We start from the raw sequence: 27,522 nt of genomic DNA on the forward strand, positions 1-27,522 counted from the left end.
CTGGCTGACACGCCTCTGCAGCATCGCGTGGACATCGGGGACAGTGTCTCTGGACTGGCAGACTGGGGTGGTGGTCTCCCTTTTTAAGAAGGGGGACCGGAGGGTGTGTTCCAATTACAGGGGAATCACACTCCTCAGCCTCCCTGGTAAGGTCTATTCAGGGGTCCTGGAGAGGAGGGTCCGCCGGATAGTCGAATCTTGGATTGAAGAGGAGCAGTGTGGTTTTCATCCTGGTTGCGGAAGTGGACCATCTCTATACCATCTTTGTGGTCCTGGAGGGGGCATGGGAGTTTGCCCAACCAGTCTACATGTGCTTTGTGGACCTGGAGAAGGCGTTAGACCGTATCCCCCAGGAGCTCCTGTGGGTGGTACTCCGGGAGTATGGGGTACCGGACCCCCTTGTAAGAGCTGTCCCTGTACGACAGGTGCCAGAGCTTGGTCTACATTGCCGGTAGTAAGTCGGATTCGTTTTGTGAGGGTTGGACTCCGCCAAGGCTGCCCTTTATTGCCGATTCTGTTCATAACTTATATGGACAGAATTTCTAGGTGGTCCTGTTGACTTAATCTGGTTATGATCTCCAGCTCTCATTCGAGCGATTCGTAGCTGAGTGTGAAGCGGCTGGGATGAGGATCCGCACGTCCAAATCTGAGGTGCAGATTCTTTTTCAGAGAAGAAGGAGCTGAGCCAGAAGGTGAAGCTCTCGATTTACCAGTCGATCTACGTTCCTACCCTCACCTATGGTCACCCCCGCAGAGTTGGCACATGTGGCTGGGGAGAGGGAAGTCTGGGCTTCCCTGCTTGGGCTGCTGCCCTCGCAACCCAACCCCGGATAAGCGGCAGAAGATGCATGGATGGATGGACAAACAGTTTGGATAATTTATTGAACAACCTTTTTGTTTTTTTTCAAACAGTTCTTGCTTCCTGTCGACATGCATTTTATTTTGGAGACGTCTAACCGGAAGTTTGCTTCATTATCTGGTCGCCAACTTGATCATCTGCTGCTTTCGGACAGTGGAAACATTCAGGTAAACGCTTCAGGGACTGGAACCTCAAACTTGGCTTTTTTATATTGGAGCACCTTGTCTTTGAGCGACATCAACACAACATGTGACCTGCTGTCTTTAGCTCGAGAAAGCAGCGCCTGTTCTCGGTTTCACTCCTTCTGTGTCGCAGTAAAGTTCACTTCTGCCGTTATCAGGCAGGCTAACCACGAGCTAGCTGTTAGCATTAGCCCCGCTAGTAGTAGCAGGCTAACCACGAGCTAACTGTTAGCATTAGCCCCGCTAGCAGTAGCAGGCTAACCACGAGCTAGACATTAGCCCTGCTAGCTTCACACTGTTACGTTAGGTATGATGAGTGGTGGATTGACAGGTACTCTTTATAGAATATCTGGCAGATGTTTTCTGTGTATCTGGAACCAGTTGTTGGTGTAATTTATGGATCTGGAACCAGTCGTTGGTGTAATTTATGGATCTAGAACCAGTTGTTGGTGTAATTTATTGATCTAGAACCAGTTGTTGGTGTAATTTATGGATCTAGAACCAGTTGTTGGTGTAATTTATTGATCTAGAACCAGTTGTTGGTGTAATTTATAGATCTGGAACCAGTTGGTGTAATTTATGGATCTGGAACCAGCTGTTGGTTTAATTTATGGATCTGGAACCAGTTGTTGGTTTAATTTATGGATCTGGAACCAGTTGTTGGTGTAATTTATGGATCTGGAAGCAGTTATTGATATAATTTATGGATCAGGAAGCAGTTGTTTGTGTAATTTATGGATCTGGAACCAGTTGTTGGTGTAATTTATGGATCTGGAACCAGCTGTTGGTGTAATTTATGGATCTGGAACCAGCTGTTGGTTTAATTTATGGATCTGGAACCAGCTGTTGGTTTAATTTATGGATCTGGAACCAGCTGTTGGTTTAATTTATGGATCTGGAAGCAATTGTTGGTGTGATTTAGTGGTTCTCAGGACTAATAGCTTGCCGTTCCTTCAGCTGTAAAGCTAACATGACCCGGAACAGAGATGGCATACACACACTCTTCTGACCTGACGCGGTGTGGGATCCCCCTTTCCACTGTTCCACGGTGGACCTGTTCATGTAGAACCATCCTGCTGGTTGTGGTAAATAGCAGGTGGTTGTGGTTGGAAGCAGGTGGCTGGAAGCTGCTCTATGTACAGGGTAGATACAGCCTGTTTAACACGGCCCAGATCTGTCAAGTCATGCTAATCCCTGCTTTCTGGTTTGTCCCAGTGTTGCCAGACATAATAAGCAGACCTGGCAACACTGCTGCTTTTACAAGTCTGTAAACGTTTTCCATGTCGGATCCACGCAGGAAACTGAAGCTAATGCTAACCAGACACTGTTGCTCAGTTGGTTCAGATCTCAGTGGTATCACCCAACTTGTTACTGTGCTGTTAAACAGGTTTATGTGGGTTAACTTTAGCAAGCTCATGTCCTGTGACGTAATGACGATAAATTCCGCCTGTTCCCAGTCTGCCAGTTCAACATGCATGTTGTTTGCATGTTTCAGAAGACCAGTCATACCAGAAACCTGTAGATTGTCTTCTGCAGGTATGTTCAGGAGGAATTCTGGGTTTTCATCAGCTGCTGAGCAGTTAACCTGCCCTGGAGCAGTTTAACTGCTCAGCATGAGTTACAACGGTGATATACCTGGGTAAGAAGTAAACCAGCAGAGTAGTACAGAAAAGCCAGAGGTAACTCCGACTAAAATCCAGCCTTGTGGTACAGGCGTCTGATGGACTCATCCAGGACTGGGATACCAGCAGACAATCTTAACGTGCTGACATGTATAAAGGAAAAGCTGAGATTCCCTTTCTCGTCTTTGGGCCAGACGTGCCTCCTTGTTGGGCCGGACGTGTCTCCTCGTTGGGCCGGACGTGCCTCGTCGTTGGGCCGGACGTGCCTCGTCGTTGGGCCGGACGTGCCTCGTCGTTGGGCCGGACGTGCCTCGTCGTTGGGTCGGACGTGTCTCCTCGTTGGGCGGACGTGTCTCCTCGTTGGGCGGACGTGTCTCCTCGTTGGGCGGACGTGTCTCCTCGTTGGGCGGACGTGTCTCCTCGTTGGGACGGACGTGTCTCCTCGTTGGGCGGACGTGTCTCCTCGTTGGGCGGACGTGTCTCCTCGTTGGGCGGACGTGTCTCCTCGTTGGGCCGGACGTGTCTCCTCGTTGGGCGGACGTGTCTCCTCGTTGGGCCGGACGTGCCTCGTCGTTGGGCCGGACGTGCCTCGTCGTTGGGCCGGACGTGCCTCGTCGTTGGGCCGGACGTGCCTCGTCGTTGGGCGGGACGTGCCTCGTCGTTGGGCGGGACGTGCCTCGTCGTTGGGCGGGACGTGCCTCGTCGTTGGGCGGGACGTGCCTCGTCGTTGGGCGGGACGTGCCTCGTCGTTGGGCGGGACGTGCCTCGTCGTTGGGCACGTGTGTCATTGTTGCTTTGGCAGCTCTTTATAACCTTCTGGTAAATTCATGTAATTTTACATACAGGTTTTTAAAATATAACTTTTCACTGAATTCTGAGTTCATGATGGCCTGTTAAGAACTTATTAATGCTGCGAGACCACGTCATGCACCGTGACTGTCTACATACATGTAGATTAGTACACAGCAGTGACTGAAATGGTGATGGCTGCGATTCAGTTGTACGTGGAAAACACATTAACCTGCCTTTATGTAGTTCCCCTTTCGATTGGAGGGCGACAGGGCTGGATGTCTGGTACATACGTATACCAGAAATGAACAAACTGCTTCTTTTCTTTTGTTACACCCGACAGAACACATCGGAACTGATTTGGTTAATTTTGACGCTGCAGCTCGAGACGAGCGTACTCCTTTACTGTTCCCAGCAGCTGAGGGCGAGACGGGAAGTAGAGTCCCGAAGACGGGAACCAGAAGACCACATGGAATATGTGCATCATTGCGACAGGACGAGGTAACCGGCATGCGCACGGTGACTGGAGTTAACGTATACGACTGTCAGATGAGCAGCCAATGCTAAGACTGCTGACTGTCACATTACCAGCTAAGGCTAAGACTGCAGGCTGTCACATGAGCAGCTAATGCTAAGAATGCAGGTTCTGACATTAGCAGCTAACACTAATGTTGCAAGCTCTGACATTAGCAGCTAACGCTAAGAACGCTGGCTGTCACATTAGCAGCTAACGCTAAGACCGCAGACTGTCACATTAGCAGCTAATGCTAAGACCGCAGGCTGTCACATTAGCAGCTAATGCTAAGACTACAGGCTGTCATATTAGCAGCTAATGCTAAGACTACGGGCTGTCAGAGAATCACAGGAAGTGATGTCACCATTAGGCCTATCACGGTATCAAATTCTGCCATGCGATTAATTGTCTCAGAAATTATTGCGATAGATGATAATATCGCGCTAAGCGATTATTGTTGTCATTTCGAGACTCTTTTCACCTTAAATATTAAAGCCATAACACTGCAAGTACATCCTTTCAAAGATCCGGTCTCCAGTCTGCTGAAACAGATCAGGATTTCTCCAGGGGTTTTGGCAACATGGTTATCTAGATCATATGGTCTCTAAACACCATGTAACACAGTTACACAGTCTGTGGTCGTATAAGGGGACATGTGTGGACTGGACCAGAGGTGGAATGGTAAAATGTCATTGTAAAGTTGTGGAAGTGCCATTTGTAACATGAACGTTCATCCAGGTCATTCATACTGGCTGTGAAATGTTTGCAACATTTTTCAAAATGTCGCCTTTTGAACAACATTAAAGGACAGCGTCGCCTTACCTACCAGGATGTCTGAATGCCCACCATGTTGCACTGTCCTGTTGGTGGTTAATCTGTCGGTTAGACACCCCAGTGATGGTGGACAGTAGGGAAGATGGAGCTACCCTGTTTAAATTGGAACTATTCTGTGCATTTCAGGCTAATTTATTTTTATTTCTGAGACCAGAAGGGCTGGGATTGATGGAGTTATTGTCACAAATGGCTTTATTTACTTCAGACCGACCCTCTCCGTAGGCTGTCAGATCAGCCTGCGGGCAAAACGAGTGGATTGAGACTCTTCCGCATTAAGCCCCGCCTCCCGCCACTGCACTACATCGGGAGCGCGCACCGCACCTGCTTTCACCGTCATTGTAACATCGCATAAACAGAAGGATTAGGCTAATATGAACTCAATAAAAAAAACAAAAACAAAATACCATGTCAACACATAGCATGCAGCCCTACATGTTGGAACCTGAATCAGAGCCTGAAAACGAAGTGGAAAACAGCAACCCACAGCAACGAATGCAGCAGGATGTCTCTCTTTGGTAAACTCACCAGCCATCGTTGGAAATAACTTTATCCCACGTTTTCCACCCGCCTGATGTATTTGTACATGCCCTTGTTAACCAGTAGAAGGTAACCAATCACCGAACCTTATCCCCCGGGACGTCACAAGGATTTTCAAGTAGAAAAAACTCTCTAAAACGACGCGTTTTTCGTCGCCATGGAAACCGAACGGAGAGCGTGCTGGAACTCAAACTCAAAACTCAAACATGCGTTTAGGTGATAAAAAACAGTGTCGTTCACATGTCTGATGAGGATTCAACACTGTAACACTGTAGAAAGCTCAGAAAACTCCAAGTACCATCATAGCACCCCTTTTAAGGTCTTTTTCCCAGTTGGGAAAACTGCAGTTGATGGTTGTGTTTTAAATACAGATGGAAGCTTGTTGTGTTGCAGTGTTTAGTTATAATTGTCTTAAAACAAATGTGACACTCGGGAGGAAAAAGGTGTGATTGACTTATTGCGACAGACCTAGTCACCATGCACATGCATCCTGTGATATAAATATGACAATGGACTGGTCCACAGATTTTTTTCATATTTATTTCCAAAGAACAAGTGGTGGGATTATTACAGTAATCTGATTACTCCCAGATATGTGGTTTTGATAAAGCTGATGCAGCACTGAAGAGAAAGTCTAAACCAGTTCGCTATGGTCTATTTTAGTCAAATTCTAATTATATTAAGGAAAATCTGAATTCATTTGAATGGTCTTCATGCAAACTATTCTAAAACCCAAATTCATAAAGAAAACTACTGGTTTTGTCTTTAGATTTCCTTCCATGTATCTTTCCATGTTAATGACTGTTTTTATGTAAAAACTAACTAAAACAATAATGATAGAAAAATAAATGGACGTTTGAGGCATCAAGCCCTGCACAGTAGATGCCTGTTTAAAGGCTGTTTCTAGTATATTCAGAAATCAGGATGGGTTATTTGCAATTTTACTACTTCAGTGGACATCTGAAGAGCCACCCAACACACTGCCACTCACTGCAGAGTAAACTAAGACAGCATCAAATTTCACATACATGTAATTACTGACTACGTCAAGAAAATACGGACAAGAAAATATTAGTCCTTTTATAGAATATTTCTATTATATAATTATGACAATATATTACAAATATTTACAGAAAGCATAGATTATATATCAAATAAACGAAAAGATAAACTATTAAAGACAAAGAAAGCGTCTCTGTACATGTCTGTAGAAGTAAACAGCTTTTAATAAATCATGCAGCCGATGGTGGAAAGTGTGTGTTTTCTCACCATTCCATCTTGCTGTGTCTTCCCAGCTCTTTCCCAGGAGACCTCATGGACACGTCAGGAATTTGTGAGATCGGTCTGACCAGCAGGCGTATTGTGGGAGGTGATTCTCCACCTGAGCTGGACAGTCCATGTCAGGTAAACACTGTCGCCTTCATCCTGGAAAATCTGCTTTGCCATTTGCCATATTTTCTGGACTACAAGTTCTCCTTAACCACTGAAACATTAAGACACAAACAAAATGTGCCAACTAAGGAAATCGTTTTTTCAGATTACAAACTGCAGAGTAAAATATGCAGGACAAAAAGGTTATTTAGAAGCAGAAAGAAAGCTGAGAAACTTGTGCAGGACTGGCCAAAAGCAGATGGTGCTCGAACAATGTGCTTCTGGGAGAGACTTGTCTATGGGGCAATTGCATCTTCACGCCATGGTAGTTGCCACAGAGATTAATTTAGGAAGCACTCCCATCAGGACAGTCCGCAAGACTCAGTCCAGTTGTATGATGAGTATGTTGAATTAATGTTTTCAGCGAATGTGCAGGAAATAACTGTGAACCTTTCAGGGATTACAGTGTGTTTGTTTTCTGTCAGGAGGAAGATGCACAGTTTCATCTGGCGTTGTGCTGCACTGAGGAGAAACGGGGGGAGACTCCAGGCCGAGAGGATAGTCCCAGCGACCTGGGGGAGGCAGAGCTGGATCCCGGAGGAGACAGTAAGACTGGAGAGGAAAAGGCTTTTGGTAGGAGCACCTCGGTGTGTCTTCAACCCAGTCAGAAGCCACAAGTGACCTGAGGAGATGTCACACATCACTGCCCACATACCCGCACGCACCCCTTACGTTGGTCCCCTCGCATCCCTTACGTTGGCCCCCTCGCATCCCTTACGTTGGCCCCCTCGCATCCCTTACGTTGGCCCCCTCACATCCCTTACGTTGGTCCCCACGCATCCCTTACGTTGGTCCCCTCGCATCCCTTACGTTGGTCCCCTCGCATCCCTTACGTTGGTCCCCTCGCACCCCTTACGTTGGTCCCCTCGCATCCCTTACGTTGGTCCCGACGCATCCCTTACGTTGGTCCCGACGCATCCCTTACGTTGGTCCCGACGCATCCCTTACGTTGGTCCCGACGCATCCCTTACGTTGGTCCCGACGCATCCCTTACGTTGGTCCCCTCGCATCCCTTACGTTGGTCCCCTCGCATCCCTTACGTTGGTCCCCTCGCATCCCTTACGTTGGCCCCCTCGCATCCCTTACGTTGGTCCCCTCGCATCCCTTACGTTGGTCCCCTCGCATCCCTTACGTTGGTCCCCTCGCATCCCTTACGTTGGTCCCCTCGCATCCCTTACGTTGGTCCCCTCGCATCCCTTACGTTGGTCCCCTCGCATCCCTTACGTTGGCCCCTCGCATCCCTTACGTTGGTCCCCTCGCATCCCTTACGTTGGTCCTGACGCATCCCTTACGTTGGTCCCCTCGCATCCCTTACGTTGGCCCCTCGCATCCCTTACGTTGGCCCCTCGCATCCCTTACGTTGGCCCCGACGCACCCCTTACGTTGGTCCCCTCGCATCCCTTACGTTGGCCCCTCGCACCCCTTACGTTGGTCCCCTCGCACCCCTTACGTTGGCCCCGACGCACCCCTTACGTTGGTCCCTCGCATCCCTTACGTTGGCCCCTCGCACCCCTTACGTTGGTCCCCTCGCATCCCTTACGTTGGTCCCGACGCATCCCTTACGTTGGTCCCGACGCATCCCTTACGTTGGTCCCCTCGCATCCCTTACGTTGGTCCCCTCGCATCCCTTACGTTGGCCCCCACGCATCCCTTACGTTGGCCCCCTCGCATCCCTTACGTTGGCCCCCTCGCATCCCTTACGTTGGTCCCCACGCATCCCTTACGTTGGCCCCCACGCATCCCTTACGCTGGCCCCCACGCATCCCTTACGCTGGCCCCCTCGCATCCCTTACGTTGGCCCCCTCGCATCCCTTACGTTGGCCCCCTCGCATCCCTTACGTTGGCCCCCTCGCATCCCTTACGTTGGCCCCCTCGCATCCCTTACGTTGGTCCCCACGCATCCCTTACGTTGGTCCCCACGCATCCCTTACGTTGGTCCCCACGCATCCCTTACGTTGGTCCCCACGCATCCCTTACGTTGGTCCCCACGCATCCCTTACGTTGGTCCCCACGCATCCCTTACGTTGGTCCCCACGCATCCCTTACGTTGGTCCCCACGCATCCCTTACGTTGGTCCCCACGCATCCCTTACGTTGAGTGCCGAGCATCCCTTACGTTGGTCCCCACGCATCCCTTACGTTGGTCCCCACGCATCCCTTACGTTGGTCCCCACGCATCCCTTACGTTGGCCCCCACGCATCCCTTACGTTGGTCCCCTCGCATCCCTTACGTTGGTCCCCTCGCATCCCTTACGTTGGTCCCCTCGCATCCCTTACGTTGGTCCCCTCGCATCCCTTACGTTGGTCCCCACGCATCCCTTACGTTAGGTGCCGAGCATCCCTTACGTTGGCCCCCACGCATCCCTTACGTTGGCCCCCACGCATCCCTTACGTTGGCCCCCACGCATCCCTTACGTTGGCCCCCACGCATCCCTTACGTTGGCCCCCTCGCATCCCTTACGTTGGCCCCCTCGCATCCCTTACGTTGGTCCCCTCGCATCCCTTACGTTGGTCCCCTCGCATCCCTTACGTTGGCCCCCTCGCATCCCTTACGTTGGCCCCCTCGCATCCCTTACGTTGGCCCCCTCGCATCCCTTACGTTGGTCCCCTCGCATCCCTTACGTTGGCCCCCTCGCATCCCTTACGTTGGCCCCTCGCATCCCTTACGTTGGCCCCCTCGCATCCCTTACGTTGGCCCCCTCGCATCCCTTACGTTGGCCCCCTCGCATCCCTTACGTTGGCCCCCACGCATCCCTTACGTTGGCCCCCACGCATCCCTTACGTTGGCCCCCACGCATCCCTTACGTTGGCCCCCACGCATCCCTTACGTTGGCCCCCACGCATCCCTTACGTTGGCCCCCACGCATCCCTTACGTTGGCCCCCACGCATCCCTTACGTTGGGTGCCGAGCATCCCTTACGTTGGCCCCCACGCATCCCTTACGTTGGCCCCCACGCATCCCTTACGTTGGGTGCCGAGCATCCCTTACGTTGGCCCCCACGCATCCCTTACGTTGGCCCCCACGCATCCCTTACGAATCCCCAGAGCATGTCCTGCAGCAGACAAGTTGGTTGGAAACGTCCTACCTGTCTCCTAAAGCCCACTGCAGCCTCAGCAGAACAGATTGTGTCCAGTTGAGACCCATTTCTGCTTCTTTACGTACGGAAATGTGGACCTTCGTTTGAAACTGTCGTATTTTGCCGTCCTCGAACTTCCATACTATGGCATACTTTTACGTTGCCATAGTTGGGTCAGTTCATCCACTGGTGGGCGGTGCAGAGTTGGAAGTCCACCTCCATGTTGTTCTTGGTAACGCCTGGCTATAAAGTTGTTTGCAGTTGTCCAAAAACACCAGAAGATGAAGGAAAGTTCTTCCTCGGGTGCTTTTCATCTGGTGCTTTCTGCCTCTTCCTCTGGTTTGTTCCTTTCTCTGGGTCAGCTGCACAAGTCAGCACTGCGCCCGTGGTTTCTGGTGGTCATGTGACCACGAAACTGTCAGTCTCCTGCACATCTGTCACATTCCGTCCAGCTGGGCCTCAAGTATGGCTGGAGCAGTTGGGTCCAGGTCCCAGCTCTGCTGTTCCTGCTCTGACATCAGTGCAGATTTGCCTCGGCGTAGCAGATGACTGTGTTTCATGGAGGGATGTGTGAATGCCTGGTCTCCATCATGTCTTCATCTCAGCTTGTTTCTCGTCTGTTGCAGGGAAGGAGGTGGTTCTCCTCATGCAGGCTCTGAACTCTCTGGCCACACCGGAAGAAAAACTAGCTGCTCTGTGCAAGAAATACGCAGACCTGGTGAGATGAATATCTGCAGTCGGATGCTGACTGGTTTCCAGGTTAAACTGGGTTAAATGCTCTGTTGGAGACTGGTTTCTGGCCAGTCAGATCTGTCGGCAGGATCAGGAATGAACATGTCATGTTTTTAAAAGTGCTGTGTAGAAAATAGACGCTCAGTTTCAGTCAATCCGACTCGCTCATTAAGTGAAGCCGCTAACTGCAACTCTCTGCCTGGTCTGTTGAGCTGGAGGAGAGTCGATGCATGCAGAAGCAGCTGAAAGCTCTGCAGAAGAAGCAGTCCCAGATCGTGAAGGAGAAGATCCACCTGCAGGGGGAGCACAGCAAGGCCATCCTGGCTCGCAGCAAGCTGGAGAGTCTCTGCAGGGAGCTGCAGAGACACAACAAGACCCTGAAGGTAGCGCACACGCCGCCACGTGTTTATTTACATCAATAAGAAGCGCTCAGACTAAATGTCTTTGTTACATTCCCACGCCATCTGGAGCAAGATTTAGTTATACCTCTATACATTTCATTTCCTTATTAAACCACATCAACGCGACATTTCTGCCAGTCATCACTGTTTGCAACAAGATTTTAAGTTTGATTTTCTTCCCTTTTTATTTAATTTTGAATGGTTTCATTTTGTGTTTTTATTTGACTTTATTATCAGTTTTTTTTAAAAAAAGATTTAAGTTCATTTAAAGCTTCCAGCTCCTGTAGACTCGCCGTGTCTTTGATCGCTGACCCCCCCCCCCCCCCCCCCCCCCCCCCCAGCATGTAGAATAGAAACCAGAATGTGTGTGAAGGTTGGACGATAAACGCAGCCTCCCTGCAGGAGGAGAACGCCCAGCGGTCCAGGGAGTACGAGGAGCAGCGGAAGGAGGCCATGCTGCACTTCCAAATGACTCTGGGTGACATCGAGGTGCAGATGGAGCAGCACAGCTCTCACAACACCAAGCTGAGGCAGGAGAACATGGAGCTGGCGGAGAAGCTGAAGAAGCTCATCGAGCAGTATGAGCTGAGAGAAGAGGTGAGACCACCGCAGCATGTCCACTTCGTAGCTCCCAGTCTTCCCCGTACGGCCACGTTGTCCCCGTCCCGGCAGCTGCCCGGCCGTCCCAACGGCCCATTTAGCACGCAGAGGGTGCCATGTTGTTTCTAGGTGGAAACGCAGGTCCCTCAGGTCACATGTCTATAACTTCACTTACTCACATCCACATGCATAAACGGGAGTGTTCACAGGTCTGCACCTTGATATAACAAGAATCTTTTTTTATACTTTGTGTAGAACTTTTTATAGTACAAGTCAGACAGAAAGAACGAAACAACGTACTTCCAGTCCTTCACTCAGGCAGCAATCCAAACTTATGCACTAAAAATGCTCCTATGTTCAGTTCTTAACCATTTACGGTGTGTCACCAGAATAAATCTGTGAAAACACAGATCGCCGCTTGTACGCTCGAATCATGAAAGCCAGTCGACCAGTTCGATACGGACCTTTGCGGAAAGGGTAATAATAAAAACCATTTTAAAAAGGGGTGTGGGGTGTCAGTCATGTTGTGGCTTTTCACTGTGAACCAGATTTTTTCGAACTGCAGGTGTTTTAAACGTCGTCAGTGAGATGTGAGTGAGCGGGAGCTGCTTCCATCAGGACCATCAGCCAGCAGACAGTCAGATGTCATCATTCCCAGTCTGGGCTTACAGTTACATCGGTCTTTTCGAGATTTTCACGTCCAAAACATGTAACCCAACGATGCAGGTACTGGTCCACGTCGGTCACACGGCAGGTCCGGTTCTGGTGGTTCAGAGTAACGCAGCCGAAGTTGCAGGAGGTCATGCCTGACACAGACTGAGGTGTTGTGAGTCTGCAGCAGAGCAGGCTCTCATTGGTCGTCTGTTAATTCTTCCCTAGATCTAGCCAGTCTCAGAAGTTCTGGTCTTATTGTTCCAGCCGGGTGGGATTGTGTACAGTTTGGAAAGAACGGTGTTTGGATCCAGTAGGAGATTTTCTGTCTGATTGATAGGGCTTCATGGAAAACAGAAAACACAGAAGCAAGAAGAAATGAGTTCTTGGTTTCTTTTATTTCTCCTTGAAAGAGACAAAAATGTTATTGATAAAGAGGTCGGTTTGAGTCACCCAATCATCAAATACATTATTACCAAAAGGAGGGAATCCTGACAGGTGTGTCATGTTTACGGTTGAAAATCTGGGAGCCGCTCCAGCCGCTTTTTTTGGTCTCTGCTTTTATTACCCGTGGTGTTTTATTGTCAGAAATAATACAGTCAACAGAGTGGAACAGAAAAATACATTTAGGGACTTGGATAATGTTGAAGTTGCCAGCTAATGACGACAGGAGATCAGACCGCTTCTGCAAAAGCTTGTTGCAACTTCCGGGCCTAAACGTCTGAACCGATACGATTCCGTAAGGTAGTCGCTCCCATCCTCGACGCCGAGCCAAATCGTTGACTGGGAATAATTTCTAATTAGGTTTGGAATAACTTCTTTTTTGGTCCCTTAGCACCTACAACAACAAATCCATTGATTACTGGCAGAAAAGTTTTCTGTTTCATAATATTTAGTACTTTATTCCTTGTTTAATTTTACAGCAGAGGAATTTTAAGGACAAAAACATCTGGCTGGCAGCTGTACAGATGGATTTATCTTCAGGTTTAGGCCAGAGGTGTGTGCTTTATCCCTGGAAAGACTGTATTTATGCAGCCTTTAATTGTACTTTTCCTTTACACTAGGGCTGCAACAATTACTCGGGTAACTCGAGTACAAAAATTGATCGAGGCAAATTATTTGCCTCGAGGCGTTGTTTAATGATCACGTGGTGATATATGTTAATTTCTGCATCATGGCGGCATTCTCAGACCACTGCGCTGTTCGGAGGGACGACATCACTGTTTCAGTAAACATATAAAGCATCTGAACATGTATAAAATCTATAAAAGCAGAACCTGTGGCCTACGGTGTGTCTGTACAGTCTGACTGTTTCAGCCGGACTGATGACGGACATTTCCACCAGCAGCGCTTTGCTTTCTGTCTGAAGATCCTCCTTGCTTTGGTCTCTAATGGCAGAGAATGAAGAAGAGGGGAGGAAAAGACCAAAAAGTGGCAGTGTGGGACCATTTCACACCGAAAAGGACAGAAAACGTAGTGCAGTGTGTGTGCTGTAAAGCAGGTCTTAATGCTGCAGCAGCTGGAAGGAACCCCCCCCCCAATTCACCCCTCCAGGAGGAGATCCAGCTTCATGATTTATACCAGCAGCAGCAGCGGCTGGTAAAATGTTCAGAGTTCTAACCTGTGATATCAGTCAGCAGTGACGAGGCATGGCGAGGTGTCGGCTGCTAACGCACGTTAACCGTCTGGTAATCCGTCCCTCATCTGTCTCTCCTGCACACACGCAGAGTCAAAGCGCATGTTTTAGGCAGCGTGTGGCGGAGCCTCTGTTCCTGCAGCAAACTTTTATTCCGGATTAAACAGACAGAGTTTTAACAGGCGTGTCGTCCACCAAGACATCGGCTAGTTCTTACTGTGGACATGTTTACAAGTCACTCCTTCTTTCTACGGAATTCTTCTTTTTAATCTTTTAAAAGGCAGAAATTTTCGACCGGTTGAGAATTGTTTCTCTGCACATTGAGCACAAACACGTCGGCACATTTTAAAATATGATGCTTTTAAAACATTTTAAACGTATCATATTTTAAAAGACTTTCCTCATGCATTAGGTCGTAACAACACATGCAACAGCTTCATAAATATACATTTATAAATTTACTTTGGTTGAATTTCTAGTATTTGTTTTGAAAATTATAATAAAAAAATAAAATAAAATAATCGTTAGAGTACTCGATTACTCGAAGAAATAATCGACAGAGTACCCGATTCCAAAAGTACTCGATAGTTGCAGCTCTACTTTACACCAATATTTACCTCCGCCAGGCAGGTTGTGTTTTTACCGGTTGAGTGAATTTCCTCTTTTCTCAACCCTGAGCAGGAATTTGGTTCAACAGGGAAAAAAATCATTTAAAGCCCCAAATTGGGCAGAAAATTAAAAAAAAGTTTAATCTAAGGTCTTCATTTGGTCCCAAAATGTAAGAAAGTCAATAAAAATCATTGACTTTGAATATTGAATATTTTATGTTTGTGACGTCAGAATTGTTGTAGTGCAACAGGTGTCCAGCAGGGGGCAGAAGACGTGTGTGACATTAAACACAGCAGAGTTTAGTGTTTTACCTGAAAGTGATGAAATAGGGGGATAAAACTGATCAGCTTCGGTCTGAAATAATATTTCTTAATATTAAAACTTGCTAAAATGAGGCAATGAGCTGTTAATATGAAATGTGATGAAATTCCTGGTAGATGTTGTTATAACTCTAATCCATATTACATTACTCTGTTTTAGAACATGATTGTTAGCTGGATGAAATCTTCCTTCTCGGGTTCTATTTGTCCCTCTGTGTTGTTCTTGCAGCATATAGACAAAGTGTTCAAGCATAAGGAGCTGCAGCAGCAGCTGATGGACGCCAAGCTGCAGAGAATCACTGAGATGATGAAGGAGGTGGAGGAGAAACAGCAGAGAGAGAGAGAGTTTGTAAGATCTGCTAGTTTTACCTGGATCATGGCAGAGTTCAGGTCATCACTGTGCTTAGAACTGAAAACTCTTTTGTTGTGATGCTCCAGCTTCTGAAGGATGCAACCGAGTCCAGACAGAAGTGTGAGATGATGAAGGAGCAGGAGGCCCAGCTGAAACAACAGGTTTGTAGACACCTCCCCAGTTTCTCATCTTGCTGATCTATCCAGGCTTAACGGTGGCTCTCGTCCCTCTCGCAGCTCTCCCTCTACATGGACAAGTTTGAAGAGTTTCAGAGCACGTTGGCCAAAAGCAACGAAGTCTTCACTACTTTCAGACAAGAGATGGAGAAGGTGAGGGAACCCAGCTGGAAGGGGGGGCAATTTCTCACCAAGTCCACAGCAGCAGCTGAACATCATGTAGTGGAATTCTGTTTTCCTTCTTTCTGTATAAGGAACCAGATCTTACTCATATTTTACTAATATAACTTGAATATTTGAAAGAAGAGGGTTAGGAACTCTGAAGATGTTCTGGTTCCCATTCAGCCTCATCATCATGAGAATCTCCCGTTCCACCACATCACCATGAGAATCTCCTGTTCCACCTCATCACCATGAGAATCTCCCGTTCCACCTCATCATAAGAATCTCCCGTTCCACCTCATCACCATGAGAATCTCCCGTTCCACCTCATCACCATGAGAATCTCCCGTTCCACCTCATCACCATGAGAACCTCCCGTTCCACCTCATCACCATGAGAATCTCCCGTTCCACCTCATCACCATGAGAATCTCCCGTTCCACCTCATCACCATGAGAATCTCCCGTTCCACCTCATCACCATGAGAATCTCCCGTTCCACCTCATCACCATGAGAATCTCCCGTTCCACCTCATCACCATGAGAATCTCCCGTTCCACCTCATCACCATGAGAATCTCCCGTTCCACCTCATCACCATGAGAATCTCCCGTTCCACCTCATCACCATGAGAATCTCCCGTTCCACCTCATCATAAGAATCTCCCGTTCCACCTCATCACCATGAGAATCTCCCGTTCCGCCTCATCACCATGAGAATCTCCCGTTCCACCTCATAACCATGAGAATCTCCCGTTCCACCTCATCATGATGAGAATCTCCCGTTCCACCACAACACCATGAGAATCTCCCGTTCCATCACATCACCATGAGAATCTCCCGTTCCACCTCATCACCATGAGAATCTCCCGTTCCACCTCATCACCATGAGAATCTCTCGTTCCACCTCATCACCATGAGAATCTCCCGTTCCACCTCATCACCATGAGAATCTCCCGTTCCACCTCATCACCATGAGAATCTCCCGTTCCACCTCATCACCATGAGAATCTCCCGTTCCACCTCATCATGATGAGAATCTCCCGTTCCACCTCATCACCATGAGAACCTCCCGTTCCACCTCATCATGATGAGAATCTCCCGTTCCACCTCATCACCATGAGAATCTCCCGTTCCACCTCATCACCATGAGAATCTCCCGTTCCACCTCATCACCATGAGAATCTCCCGTTCCACCTCATCATGATGAGAATCTCCCGTTCCACCTCATCATGATGAGAATCTCCCGTTCCACCACAACACCATGAGAATCTCCCGTTCCATCACATAACCATGAGAATCTCCCGTTCCACCTCATGATGAGAATCTCCCGTTCCACCTCATCATGATGAGAATCTCCCGTTCCACCACAACACCATGAGAATCTCCCGTTCCATCACATCACCATGAGAACCTCCCGTTCCACCTCATCATGATGAGAATCTCCCGTTCCACCTCATCACCATGAGAATCTCCCGTTCCACCTCATCACCATGAGAATCTCCCGTTCCACCTCATCATCATAAGAATCTCCCGTTCCACCTCATCATGATGAGAATCTCCCGTTCCACATCATGATGAGAATCTCCCGTTCCACCTCATCACCATGAGAATCTCCCGTTCCACCTCATAACCATGAGAATCTCCCGTTCCACCTCATCATGATGAGAATCTCCCGTTCCACATCATGATGAGAATCTCCCGTTCCACCACAACACCATGAGAATCTCCCGTTCCACCTCATAACCATGAGAATCTCCCGTTCCACCTCATCATGATGAGAATCTCCCGTTCCACCTCATCATGATGAGAATCTCCCGTTCCACCACAACACCATGAGAATCTCCCGTTCCACCTCATCACCATGAGAATCTCCCGTTCCACCTCATCACCATGAGAATCTCCCGTTCCACCTCATCACCATGAGAATCTCCCGTTCCACCTCATCACCATGAGAATCTCCCGTTCCACCTCATCATAAGAATCTCCCGTTCCACCTCATCACCATGAGAATCTCCCGTTCCGCCTCATCACCATGAGAATCTCCCGTTCCACCTCATCACCATGAGAATCTCTCGTTCCACCTCATCACCATGAGAATCTCCCGTTCCACCTCATCACCATGAGAATCTCCCGTTCCACCTCATCACCATGAGAATCTCCCGTTCCACCTCATCACCATGAGAATCTCCCGTTCCACCTCATCACCATGAGAACCTCCCGTTCCACCTCATCACCATGAGAACCTCCCGTTCCACCTCATCACCATGAGAATCTCCCGTTCCACCTCATCACCATGAGAATCTCCCGTTCCACCACAACACCATGAGAATCTCCCGTTCCATCACATAACCATGAGAATCTCCCGTTCCACCTCATCATGATGAGAATCTCCCGTTCCACCTCATCATGATGAGAATCTCCCGTTCCACCACAACACCATGAGAATCTCCCGTTCCATCACATCACCATGAGAACCTCCCGTTCCACCTCATCATGATGAGAATCTCCCGGTCCACCTCATCACCATGAGAATCTCCCGTTCCACCTCATCACCATGAGAATCTCCCGTTCCACCTCATCACCATGAGAATCTCCCGTTCCACCTCATCACCATGAGAATCTCCCGTTCCACCTCATCACCATGAGAATCTCCCGTTCCACCTCATAACCATGGGAATCTCCCGTTCCACCTCATCATGATGAGAATCTCCCGTTCCACATCATGATGAGAATCTCCCGTTCCACCACAACACCATGAGAATCTCCCGTTCCACCTCATCATGATGAGAATCTCCCGTTCCACCTCATCACCATGAGAATCTCCCGTTCCACCTCATCACCATGAGAATCTCCCGTTCCACCTCATCACGATGAGAATCTCCCGTTCCACCTCATCATGATGAGAATCTCCCGTTCCACCACAACACCATGAGAATCTCCCGTTCCATCACATAACCATGAGAATCTCCCGTTCCACCTCATCATGATGAGAATCTCCCGTTCCACCTCATCATGATGAGAATCTCCCGTTCCACCTCATCATGATGAGAATCTCCCGTTCCATCACATCACCATGAGAACCTCCCGTTCCACCTCATCATGATGAGAATCTCCCGTTCCACCTCATCACCATGAGAATCTCCCGTTCCACCTCATCACCATGAGAATCTCCCGTTCCACCTCATCACCATGAGAATCTCCCGTTCCACCTCATCACCATGAGAATCTCCCGTTCCACCTCATCACCATGAGAATCTCCCGTTCCACCTCATCACCATGAGAATCTCCCGTTCCACCTCATCATGATGAGAATCTCCCGTTCCACATCATGATGAGAATCTGCCGTTCCACCACAACACCATGAGAATCTCCCGTTCCACCTCATCATGATGAGAATCTCCCGTTCCACCTCATCATGATGAGAATCTCCCGTTCCACCACAACACCATGAGAATCTCCCGTTCCATCACATCACCATGAGAATCTCCCGTTCCACCTCATCATGATGAGAATCTCCCGTTCCATCACATCACCATGAGAACCTCCCGTTCCACCTCATCATGATGAGAATCTCCCGTTCCACCTCATCACCATGAGAATCTCCGGTTCCACCTCATCACCATGAGAATCTCCGGTTCCACCTCATCACCATGAGAATCTCCCGTTCCACCTCATCACCATGAGAATCTCCCGTTCCACCTCATCACCATGAGAATCTCCCGTTCCACCTCATCATAAGAATCTCCCGTTCCACCTCATCACCATGAGAATCTCCCGTTCCGCCTCATCACCATGAGAATCTCCCGTTCCACCTCATAACCATGAGAATCTCCCGTTCCACCTCATCATGATGAGAATCTCCCGTTCCACCACAACACCATGAGAATCTCCCGTTCCATCACATCACCATGAGAATCTCCCGTTCCACCTCATCACCATGAGAATCTCCCGTTCCACCTCATCACCATGAGAATCTCTCGTTCCACCTCATCACCATGAGAATCTCCCGTTCCACCTCATCACCATGAGAATCTCCCGTTCCACCTCATCACCATGAGAATCTCCCGTTCCACCTCATCACCATGATAATCTCCCGTTCCACCTCATCATGATGAGAATCTCCCGTTCCACCTCATCACCATGAGAACCTCCCGTTCCACCTCATCATGATGAGAATCTCCCGTTCCACCTCATCACCATGAGAATCTCCCGTTCCACCTCATCACCATGAGAATCTCCCGTTCCACCTCATCACCATGAGAATCTCCCGTTCCACCTCATCATGATGAGAATCTCCCGTTCCACCTCATCATGATGAGAATCTCCCGTTCCACCACAACACCATGAGAATCTCCCGTTCCATCACATAACCATGAGAATCTCCCGTTCCACCTCATGATGAGAATCTCCCGTTCCACCTCATCATGATGAGAATCTCCCGTTCCACCACAACACCATGAGAATCTCCCGTTCCATCACATCACCATGAGAACCTCCCGTTCCACCTCATCATGATGAGAATCTCCCGTTCCACCTCATCACCATGAGAATCTCCCGTTCCACCTCATCACCATGAGAATCTCCCGTTCCACCTCATCATCATAAGAATCTCCCGTTCCACCTCATCATGATGAGAATCTCCCGTTCCACATCATGATGAGAATCTCCCGTTCCACCTCATCACCATGAGAATCTCCCGTTCCACCTCATAACCATGAGAATCTCCCGTTCCACCTCATCATGATGAGAATCTCCCGTTCCACATCATGATGAGAATCTCCCGTTCCACCACACCACCATGAGAATCTCCCGTTCCACCTCATAACCATGAGAATCTCCCGTTCCACCTCATCATGATGAGAATCTCCCGTTCCACCTCATCATGATGAGAATCTCCCGTTCCACCACAACACCATGAGAATCTCCCGTTCCACCTCATCACCATGAGAATCTCCCGTTCCACCTCATCACCATGAGAATCTCCCGTTCCACCTCATCACCATGAGAATCTCCCGTTCCACCTCATCACCATGAGAATCTCCCGTTCCACCTCATAACCATGGGAATCTCCCGTTCCACCTCATCATGATGAGAATCTCCCGTTCCACATCATGATGAGAATCTCCCGTTCCACCACAACACCATGAGAATCTCCCGTTCCACCTCATCATGATGAGAATCTCCCGTTCCACCTCATCACCATGAGAATCTCCCGTTCCACCTCATCACCATGAGAATCTCCCGTTCCACCTCATCACCATGAGAATCTCCCGTTCCACCTCATCACCATGAGAATCTCCCGTTCCACCTCATCACCATGAGAATCTCCCGTTCCACCTCATCATGATGAGAATCTCCCGTTCCACCACAACACCATGAGAATCTCCCGTTCCATCACATAACCATGAGAATCTCCCGTTCCACCTCATCATGATGAGAATCTCCCGTTCCACCTCATCATGATGAGAATCTCCCGTTCCACCTCATCATGATGAGAATCTCCCGTTCCATCACATCACCATGAGAACCTCCCGTTCCACCTCATCATGATGAGAATCTCCCGTTCCACCTCATCACCATGAGAATCTCCCGTTCCACCTCATCACCATGAGAATCTCCCGTTCCACCTCATCACCATGAGAATCTCCCGTTCCACCTCATCACCATGAGAATCTCCCGTTCCACCTCATCACCATGAGAATCTCCCGTTCCACCTCATCACCATGAGAATCTCCCGTTCCACCTCATCATGATGAGAATCTCCCGTTCCACATCATGATGAGAATCTGCCGTTCCACCACAACACCATGAGAATCTCCCGTTCCACCTCATCATGATGAGAATCTCCCGTTCCACCTCATCATGATGAGAATCTCCCGTTCCACCACAACACCATGAGAATCTCCCGTTCCATCACATCACCATGAGAATCTCCCGTTCCACCTCATCATGATGAGAATCTCCCGTTCCATCACATCACCATGAGAACCTCCCGTTCCACCTCATCATGATGAGAATCTCCCGTTCCACCTCATCACCATGAGAATCTCCGGTTCCACCTCATCACCATGAGAATCTCCGGTTCCACCTCATCACCATGAGAATCTCCCGTTCCACCTCATCACCATGAGAATCTCCCGTTCCACCTCATCACCATGAGAATCTCCCGTTCCACCTCATCATAAGAATCTCCCGTTCCACCTCATCACCATGAGAATCTCCCGTTCCGCCTCATCACCATGAGAATCTCCCGTTCCACCTCATAACCATGAGAATCTCCCGTTCCACCTCATCATGATGAGAATCTCCCGTTCCACCACAACACCATGAGAATCTCCCGTTCCATCACATCACCATGAGAATCTCCCGTTCCACCTCATCACCATGAGAATCTCCCGTTCCACCTCATCACCATGAGAATCTCTCGTTCCACCTCATCACCATGAGAATCTCCCGTTCCACCTCATCACCATGAGAATCTCCCGTTCCACCTCATCACCATGAGAATCTCCCGTTCCACCTCATCACCATGATAATCTCCCGTTCCACCTCATCATGATGAGAATCTCCCGTTCCACCTCATCACCATGAGAACCTCCCGTTCCACCTCATCATGATGAGAATCTCCCGTTCCACCTCATCACCATGAGAATCTCCCGTTCCACCTCATCACCATGAGAATCTCCCGTTCCACCTCATCACCATGAGAATCTCCCGTTCCACCTCATCATGATGAGAATCTCCCGTTCCACCTCATCATGATGAGAATCTCCCGTTCCACCACAACACCATGAGAATCTCCCGTTCCATCACATAACCATGAGAATCTCCCGTTCCACCTCATGATGAGAATCTCCCGTTCCACCTCATCATGATGAGAATCTCCCGTTCCACCACAACACCATGAGAATCTCCCGTTCCATCACATCACCATGAGAACCTCCCGTTCCACCTCATCATGATGAGAATCTCCCGTTCCACCTCATCACCATGAGAATCTCCCGTTCCACCTCATCACCATGAGAATCTCCCGTTCCACCTCATCATCATAAGAATCTCCCGTTCCACCTCATCATGATGAGAATCTCCCGTTCCACATCATGATGAGAATCTCCCGTTCCACCTCATCACCATGAGAATCTCCCGTTCCACCTCATAACCATGAGAATCTCCCGTTCCACCTCATCATGATGAGAATCTCCCGTTCCACATCATGATGAGAATCTCCCGTTCCACCACACCACCATGAGAATCTCCCGTTCCACCTCATAACCATGAGAATCTCCCGTTCCACCTCATCATGATGAGAATCTCCCGTTCCACCTCATCATGATGAGAATCTCCCGTTCCACCACAACACCATGAGAATCTCCGGTTCAACCTCATCATGATGAGAATCTCCCGTTCCACCTCATCATGATGAGAATCTCCCGTTCCACCACAACACCATGAGAATCTCCCGTTCCATCACATCACCATGAGAATCTCCCGTTCCACCTCATCACCATGAGAATCTCCCGTTCCACCTCATCACCATGAGAATCTCCCGTTCCACCTCATCACCATGAGAATCTCCCGTTCCACCTCATCACCATGAGAATCTCCCGTTCCACCTCATCACGATGAGAATCTCCCGTTCCACCTCATCACGATGAGAATCTCCCGTTCCACCTCATCATGATGAGAATCTCCCGTTCCACCTCATCATGATGAGAATCTCCCGTTCCACATCATGATGAGAATCTCCCGTTCCACCTCATGATGAGAATCTCCCGTTCCACCACAACACCATGAGAATCTCCCGTTCCACCTCATCACCATGAGAATCTCCCGTTCCACCACATCATGATGAGAATCTCCCATTCCACCACAACACCATGAGAATCTCCCGTTCCACCTCATCATGATGAGTCTCCCGTTCCACCTCATCACCATGAGAATCTCCCGTTCCACCTCATCACCATGAGAATCTCCCGTTCCACCTCATCACCATGAGAATCTCCCGTTCCACCTCATCATGATGAGAATCTCCCGTTCCACCTCATCACGATGAGAATCTCCCGTTCCACCTCATCACCATGAGAATCTCCCGTTCCACCTCATCACCATGAGAATCTCCCGTTCCACCTCATCACCATGAGAATCTTCTGTTCCACCTCATCACCATGAGAATCTTCTGTTCCACCTCATCACCATGAGAATCTCCCGTTCCACCTCATCATGATGAGAATCTCCCGTTCCACCTCATCACCATGAGAATCTCCCGTTCCACCTCATCACCATGAGAATCTCCCGTTCCACCTCATCATGATGAGAATCTCCCGTTCCACCACAACACCATGAGAATCTCCGGTTCAACCTCATCACGATGAGAATCTCCCGTTCCACCTCATCACCATGATAATCTCCCGTTCCACCTCATCACCATGAGAATCTCCCGTTCCACCTCATCACCATGAGAATCTCCCGTTCCACCTCATCACCATGAGAATCTCCCGTTCCACCTCATCACCATGAGAATCTCCCGTTCCACCTCATCACCATGAGAATCTCCCGTTCCACCTCATCACCATGAGAATCTCCCGTTCCATCTCATCACCATGAGAATCTCCCGTTCCACCTCATCATGATGAGAATCTCCCGTTCCACCTCATCACCATGAGAATCTCCCGTTCCACCTCATCACCATGAGAATCTCCCGTTCCACCTCATCATGAGAATCTGCCGTTCCACCACATCACCATGAGAATCTCCCGTTCCACCACATCACCATGAGAATCTCCCGTTCCACCTCATCATGATGAGAATCTCCCGTTCCACCTCATCACCATGAGAATCTCCCGTTCCACCTCATCACCATGAGAATCTCCCGTTCCACCTCATCACCATGAGAATCTCCCGTTCCACCTCATCACCATGAGAATCTCCCGTTCCACCTCATCACCATGAGAATCTCCCGTTCCACCTCATCACCATGAGAATCTCCCGTTCCACCTCATCACCATGAGAATCTCCCGTTCCACCTCATCACCATGAGAATCTCCCGTTCCATCTCATCACGATGAGAATCTCCCGTTCCACCTCATCACGATGAGAATCTCCGGTTCCACCTTATCATGAGAATCTCCCGTTCCACCTCATCACCATGAGAATCTCCGGTTCCACCTCATCACCATGAGAATCTCCCGTTCCACCTCATCACCATGAGAATCTCCCGTTCCACCACATCATGATGAGAATCTCCCGTTCCACCTCATCATGATGAGAATCTCCCTTTCCACCTCATCATGATGAGTCTCCCGTTCCACCTCATCACCATGAGAATCTCCCGTTCCACCTCATCACCATGAGAATCTCCCGTTCCACCTCATCACCATGAGAATCTTCCGTTCCACCTCATCACCATGAGAATCTTCCGTTCCACCTCATCACCATGAGAATCTCCCATTCCACCTCATCACCATGAGAATCTCTCGTTCCACCTCATCACCATGAGAATCTCCCGTTCCACCTCATCACCATGAGAATCTCCCGTTCCACCTCATCACCATGAGAATCTCCCGTTCCACCTCATCACCATGAGAATCTTCCGTTCCACCTCATCACCATGAGAATCTCCCGTTCCACCTCACCACCATGAGAATCTCCCGTTCCACCTCACCACCATGAGAATCTTCCGTTCCACCTCATCACCATGAGAATCTCCCGTTCCACCTCATCACCATGAGAATCTCCCGTTTATTCTGTGAAATCTGCTTCTGCTCGTTCTGACGCTCAGTTTGAACTTCAGCAGGTCTACAGTCTAGACGTGTTGATTTTCTGGGGAGGTGTTTGTGTTAACAGGAAGTTGAAAATGATGAAGTTCTTGTGTGTAACTGTTCCCCTTCCTGGGTTTCCTGTTAGATGACCAAGAAGATCAAGAAGCTGGAGAAGGAGACGACCCAGTGGAGGACCAAGTGGGAGAATAATAACCAGGCGCTGCTGCAGATGGCAGAGGAGGTGAGCAGTGTTCCTGGGGACGTTGAATGTTCTCTGCTTGCTGTTTCAGGTGGAAACCAGCTGTTGTGTCCCTGTGTTGTAGAAAACTCTGCGTGACGGCCACTTCAAGGCTCTGCAGGGGAAGCTGGAGCTGCTGGAGAGGTTGTGTCGAGCCCTGCAGAAAGAGAGGAATGACCTCAACAACCGCCTCAGCCTCCTTCAGGAGCAGGGGAACAAAGGGACCACGCCACCATCCACCGCCCAGGAACAGGAGCCTTCCGCCTTGGAGGTGGAGGAAGATGACGACGATGATGATGATGATAAGGGGCAAGAAAGAGATTCAGGAGGTTTGGAGCAGGGCGAGAAGCTGGAGAGTGGGGTTGTTGAGAAAAGCCATGGTCAGCCCAGCATGGACCCCGCACAGGCAGCTAATGATGAAACCACTACTGCTCCCCCCACCAGCGCCCCCCCAGGAACACTGCCCACCCCGCAGGATGCCTTCTGAACCTTCATCACGGCGTGAAGGGCATCCAGGACATCATCATCATCAACAACATCATCAGACTTCACCACATCTACCTTTGTTGTAATAATCAGCTTCTACTTTTCTTCACGACGCCTGTCATCGGCCGTCTGTTTGTCACTGCACACATCCTCCCCCGCCCGTCCACCGCGTCTCCCCCGCCCGTCCACCGCGTCTCCACACCACGTCCTCCCCCGCCCGTCCACCGCGTCTCCACACCACGTCCTCCCCCGCCCGTCCACCGCGTCTCCACACCACGTCCTCCCCCGCCCGTCCACCGCGTCTCCACACCACGTCCTCCCTTGCCCGTCCACCGCGTCTCCCCTGCCCGTCCACCGCGTCTCCAAACCACGTCCTCCCCCGCCCGTCCACCGCGTCTCCAAACCACGTCCTCCCCCGCCCGTCCACCGCGTCTCCACAGCCTGTCCACCGCGTCTCCACAGCCTGTCCACCGCGTCTCCACAGCCTGTCCCACCACAGGAGAAGATGACGGGGAGGAAGGTTGTCCTCTGGTCCTGACTGGTGAGCTCTACGCGGTCTGGGCTGGTTTTTCATGTGAAATAAGCGCCATGGAGACAGTCTCGGTGTCTCCAAGCTGCTCTGGAAGACCTGAACGTCCAGATGTGTATCTGAGCTGCAGGAGTATTTCTGCGCTCCTGGAGGCACCACTGGCCGTCGTCGGGTCCTGTTGTTGGTTTTTGGTGGAAACCGCAGAGGATTCATTAAATCGTCTGAGAATCAGAAGGGTCCGTTGGTGGTCTGGGCTTCGTGTGGAAGTGGATTCATAAGCAGAATCTTCCTCGCTCTTCCCCGTTCTCCTTCCTGTCTGACGCCATGCGCCGTGACTTTATTCCTCCTGGAACTCGGGTTGAGTTTCTGAACCTGGTGTTGAGCCGCCGCCGGCTGGCGGTTCCTGTGGAGACGCGATGCCGGTCAGGATGACGGAGAAGCATTCATTTCCACATCTGGACGACAGCTTTGCATCTCTGAATGTGATTTTCTTTTAAACGACGGCGGGTTCCATCAGTGATAAACATTACTAGAATGATCGTGTTTCTAGAGACTAAATAAGCTGAATGTAGGAAACACCAGCAGCTCTAATCAGCTTCTTCTATATTTTTGTAGGATTGTTTTGAGGTTTAATGGATTCCTGTTTCCTTTCTGGGCACCTTTAACATCTCACACAGCAGCACTTACTGAAGGGGCTCGGATCCCTCCTTCGGTTCCTCATCGGAGCGACGAACCTCGTTCCGCATCTTTCATCATGTGACGTACCAAAGTGGAGCGGTGAGGAGCAGATGAGATGCTTTCCCGTCATGTTGCGTGGTTTTACGTTACGTTTCTCCTGGTGAGGACTTAGCAGGAGCTGAGGAAGACTTTGCAGCATCTTTGTTTTTCAGCATCGCCCCAGACTGACTCAGGTAACGTCAGAATCTACCTCTGGAGGTGAGACTGAACGAGTCACCGCAGCATTGGAGTGCTTTATTTTTACTGAAACGATGAACCGACACCCCCTCTTCTCGATTGTACAACCTTCTT

At 49.5% G+C, this 27,522-nt stretch overlaps 1 protein-coding gene across 2 annotated transcripts; it reads left to right on the forward strand.

The window, feature by feature from the left end:
- The first annotated feature begins 996 nt into the window (after positions 1–996).
- Positions 997–27,522, forward strand: LOC306754557 (alpha-taxilin-like). Of its 2 annotated transcripts, XM_079238574.1 has the most exons (12): positions 997–1,026; positions 3,796–3,953; positions 6,633–6,741; positions 7,194–7,314; positions 10,471–10,562; positions 10,789–10,959; positions 11,380–11,574; positions 15,023–15,142; positions 15,232–15,306; positions 15,382–15,474; positions 25,386–25,481; positions 25,564–27,522. In XM_079238574.1, exons 2-12 carry the CDS (start codon positions 3,922–3,924, stop codon positions 25,963–25,965), a joined length of 1,506 nt encoding a protein of 501 aa, XP_079094700.1. In that variant the 5' UTR covers positions 997–1,026; positions 3,796–3,921; the 3' UTR covers positions 25,966–27,522. The 2 variants fall into 2 exon arrangements, with proteins under 2 accessions (XP_079094700.1, XP_079094701.1); XM_079238575.1 differs by lacking the exon at positions 3,796–3,953 and having other exon boundaries at positions 1,020–1,026.

Source organism: Telmatherina bonti, assembly GCF_933228915.1.
Source record: "Telmatherina bonti genome assembly, chromosome: 1".
NCBI classification, from domain to species: domain Eukaryota; kingdom Metazoa; phylum Chordata; class Actinopteri; order Atheriniformes; family Telmatherinidae; genus Telmatherina; species Telmatherina bonti.

Excerpts from the sequence above, each read along its gene's own strand:
- LOC306754557 (XM_079238574.1), top strand. The coding sequence starts at position 3,922 with ATGGAATATGTGCATCATTGCGACAGGACGAG. Across the intron at positions 11,575-15,022 it reads AGTATGAGCTGAGAGAAGAG|CATATAGACAAAGTGTTCAA; the intron begins GTGAGACCACCG and ends TTGTTCTTGCAG. Across the intron at positions 15,143-15,231 it reads AGCAGAGAGAGAGAGAGTTT|CTTCTGAAGGATGCAACCGA; the intron begins GTAAGATCTGCT and ends GTGATGCTCCAG.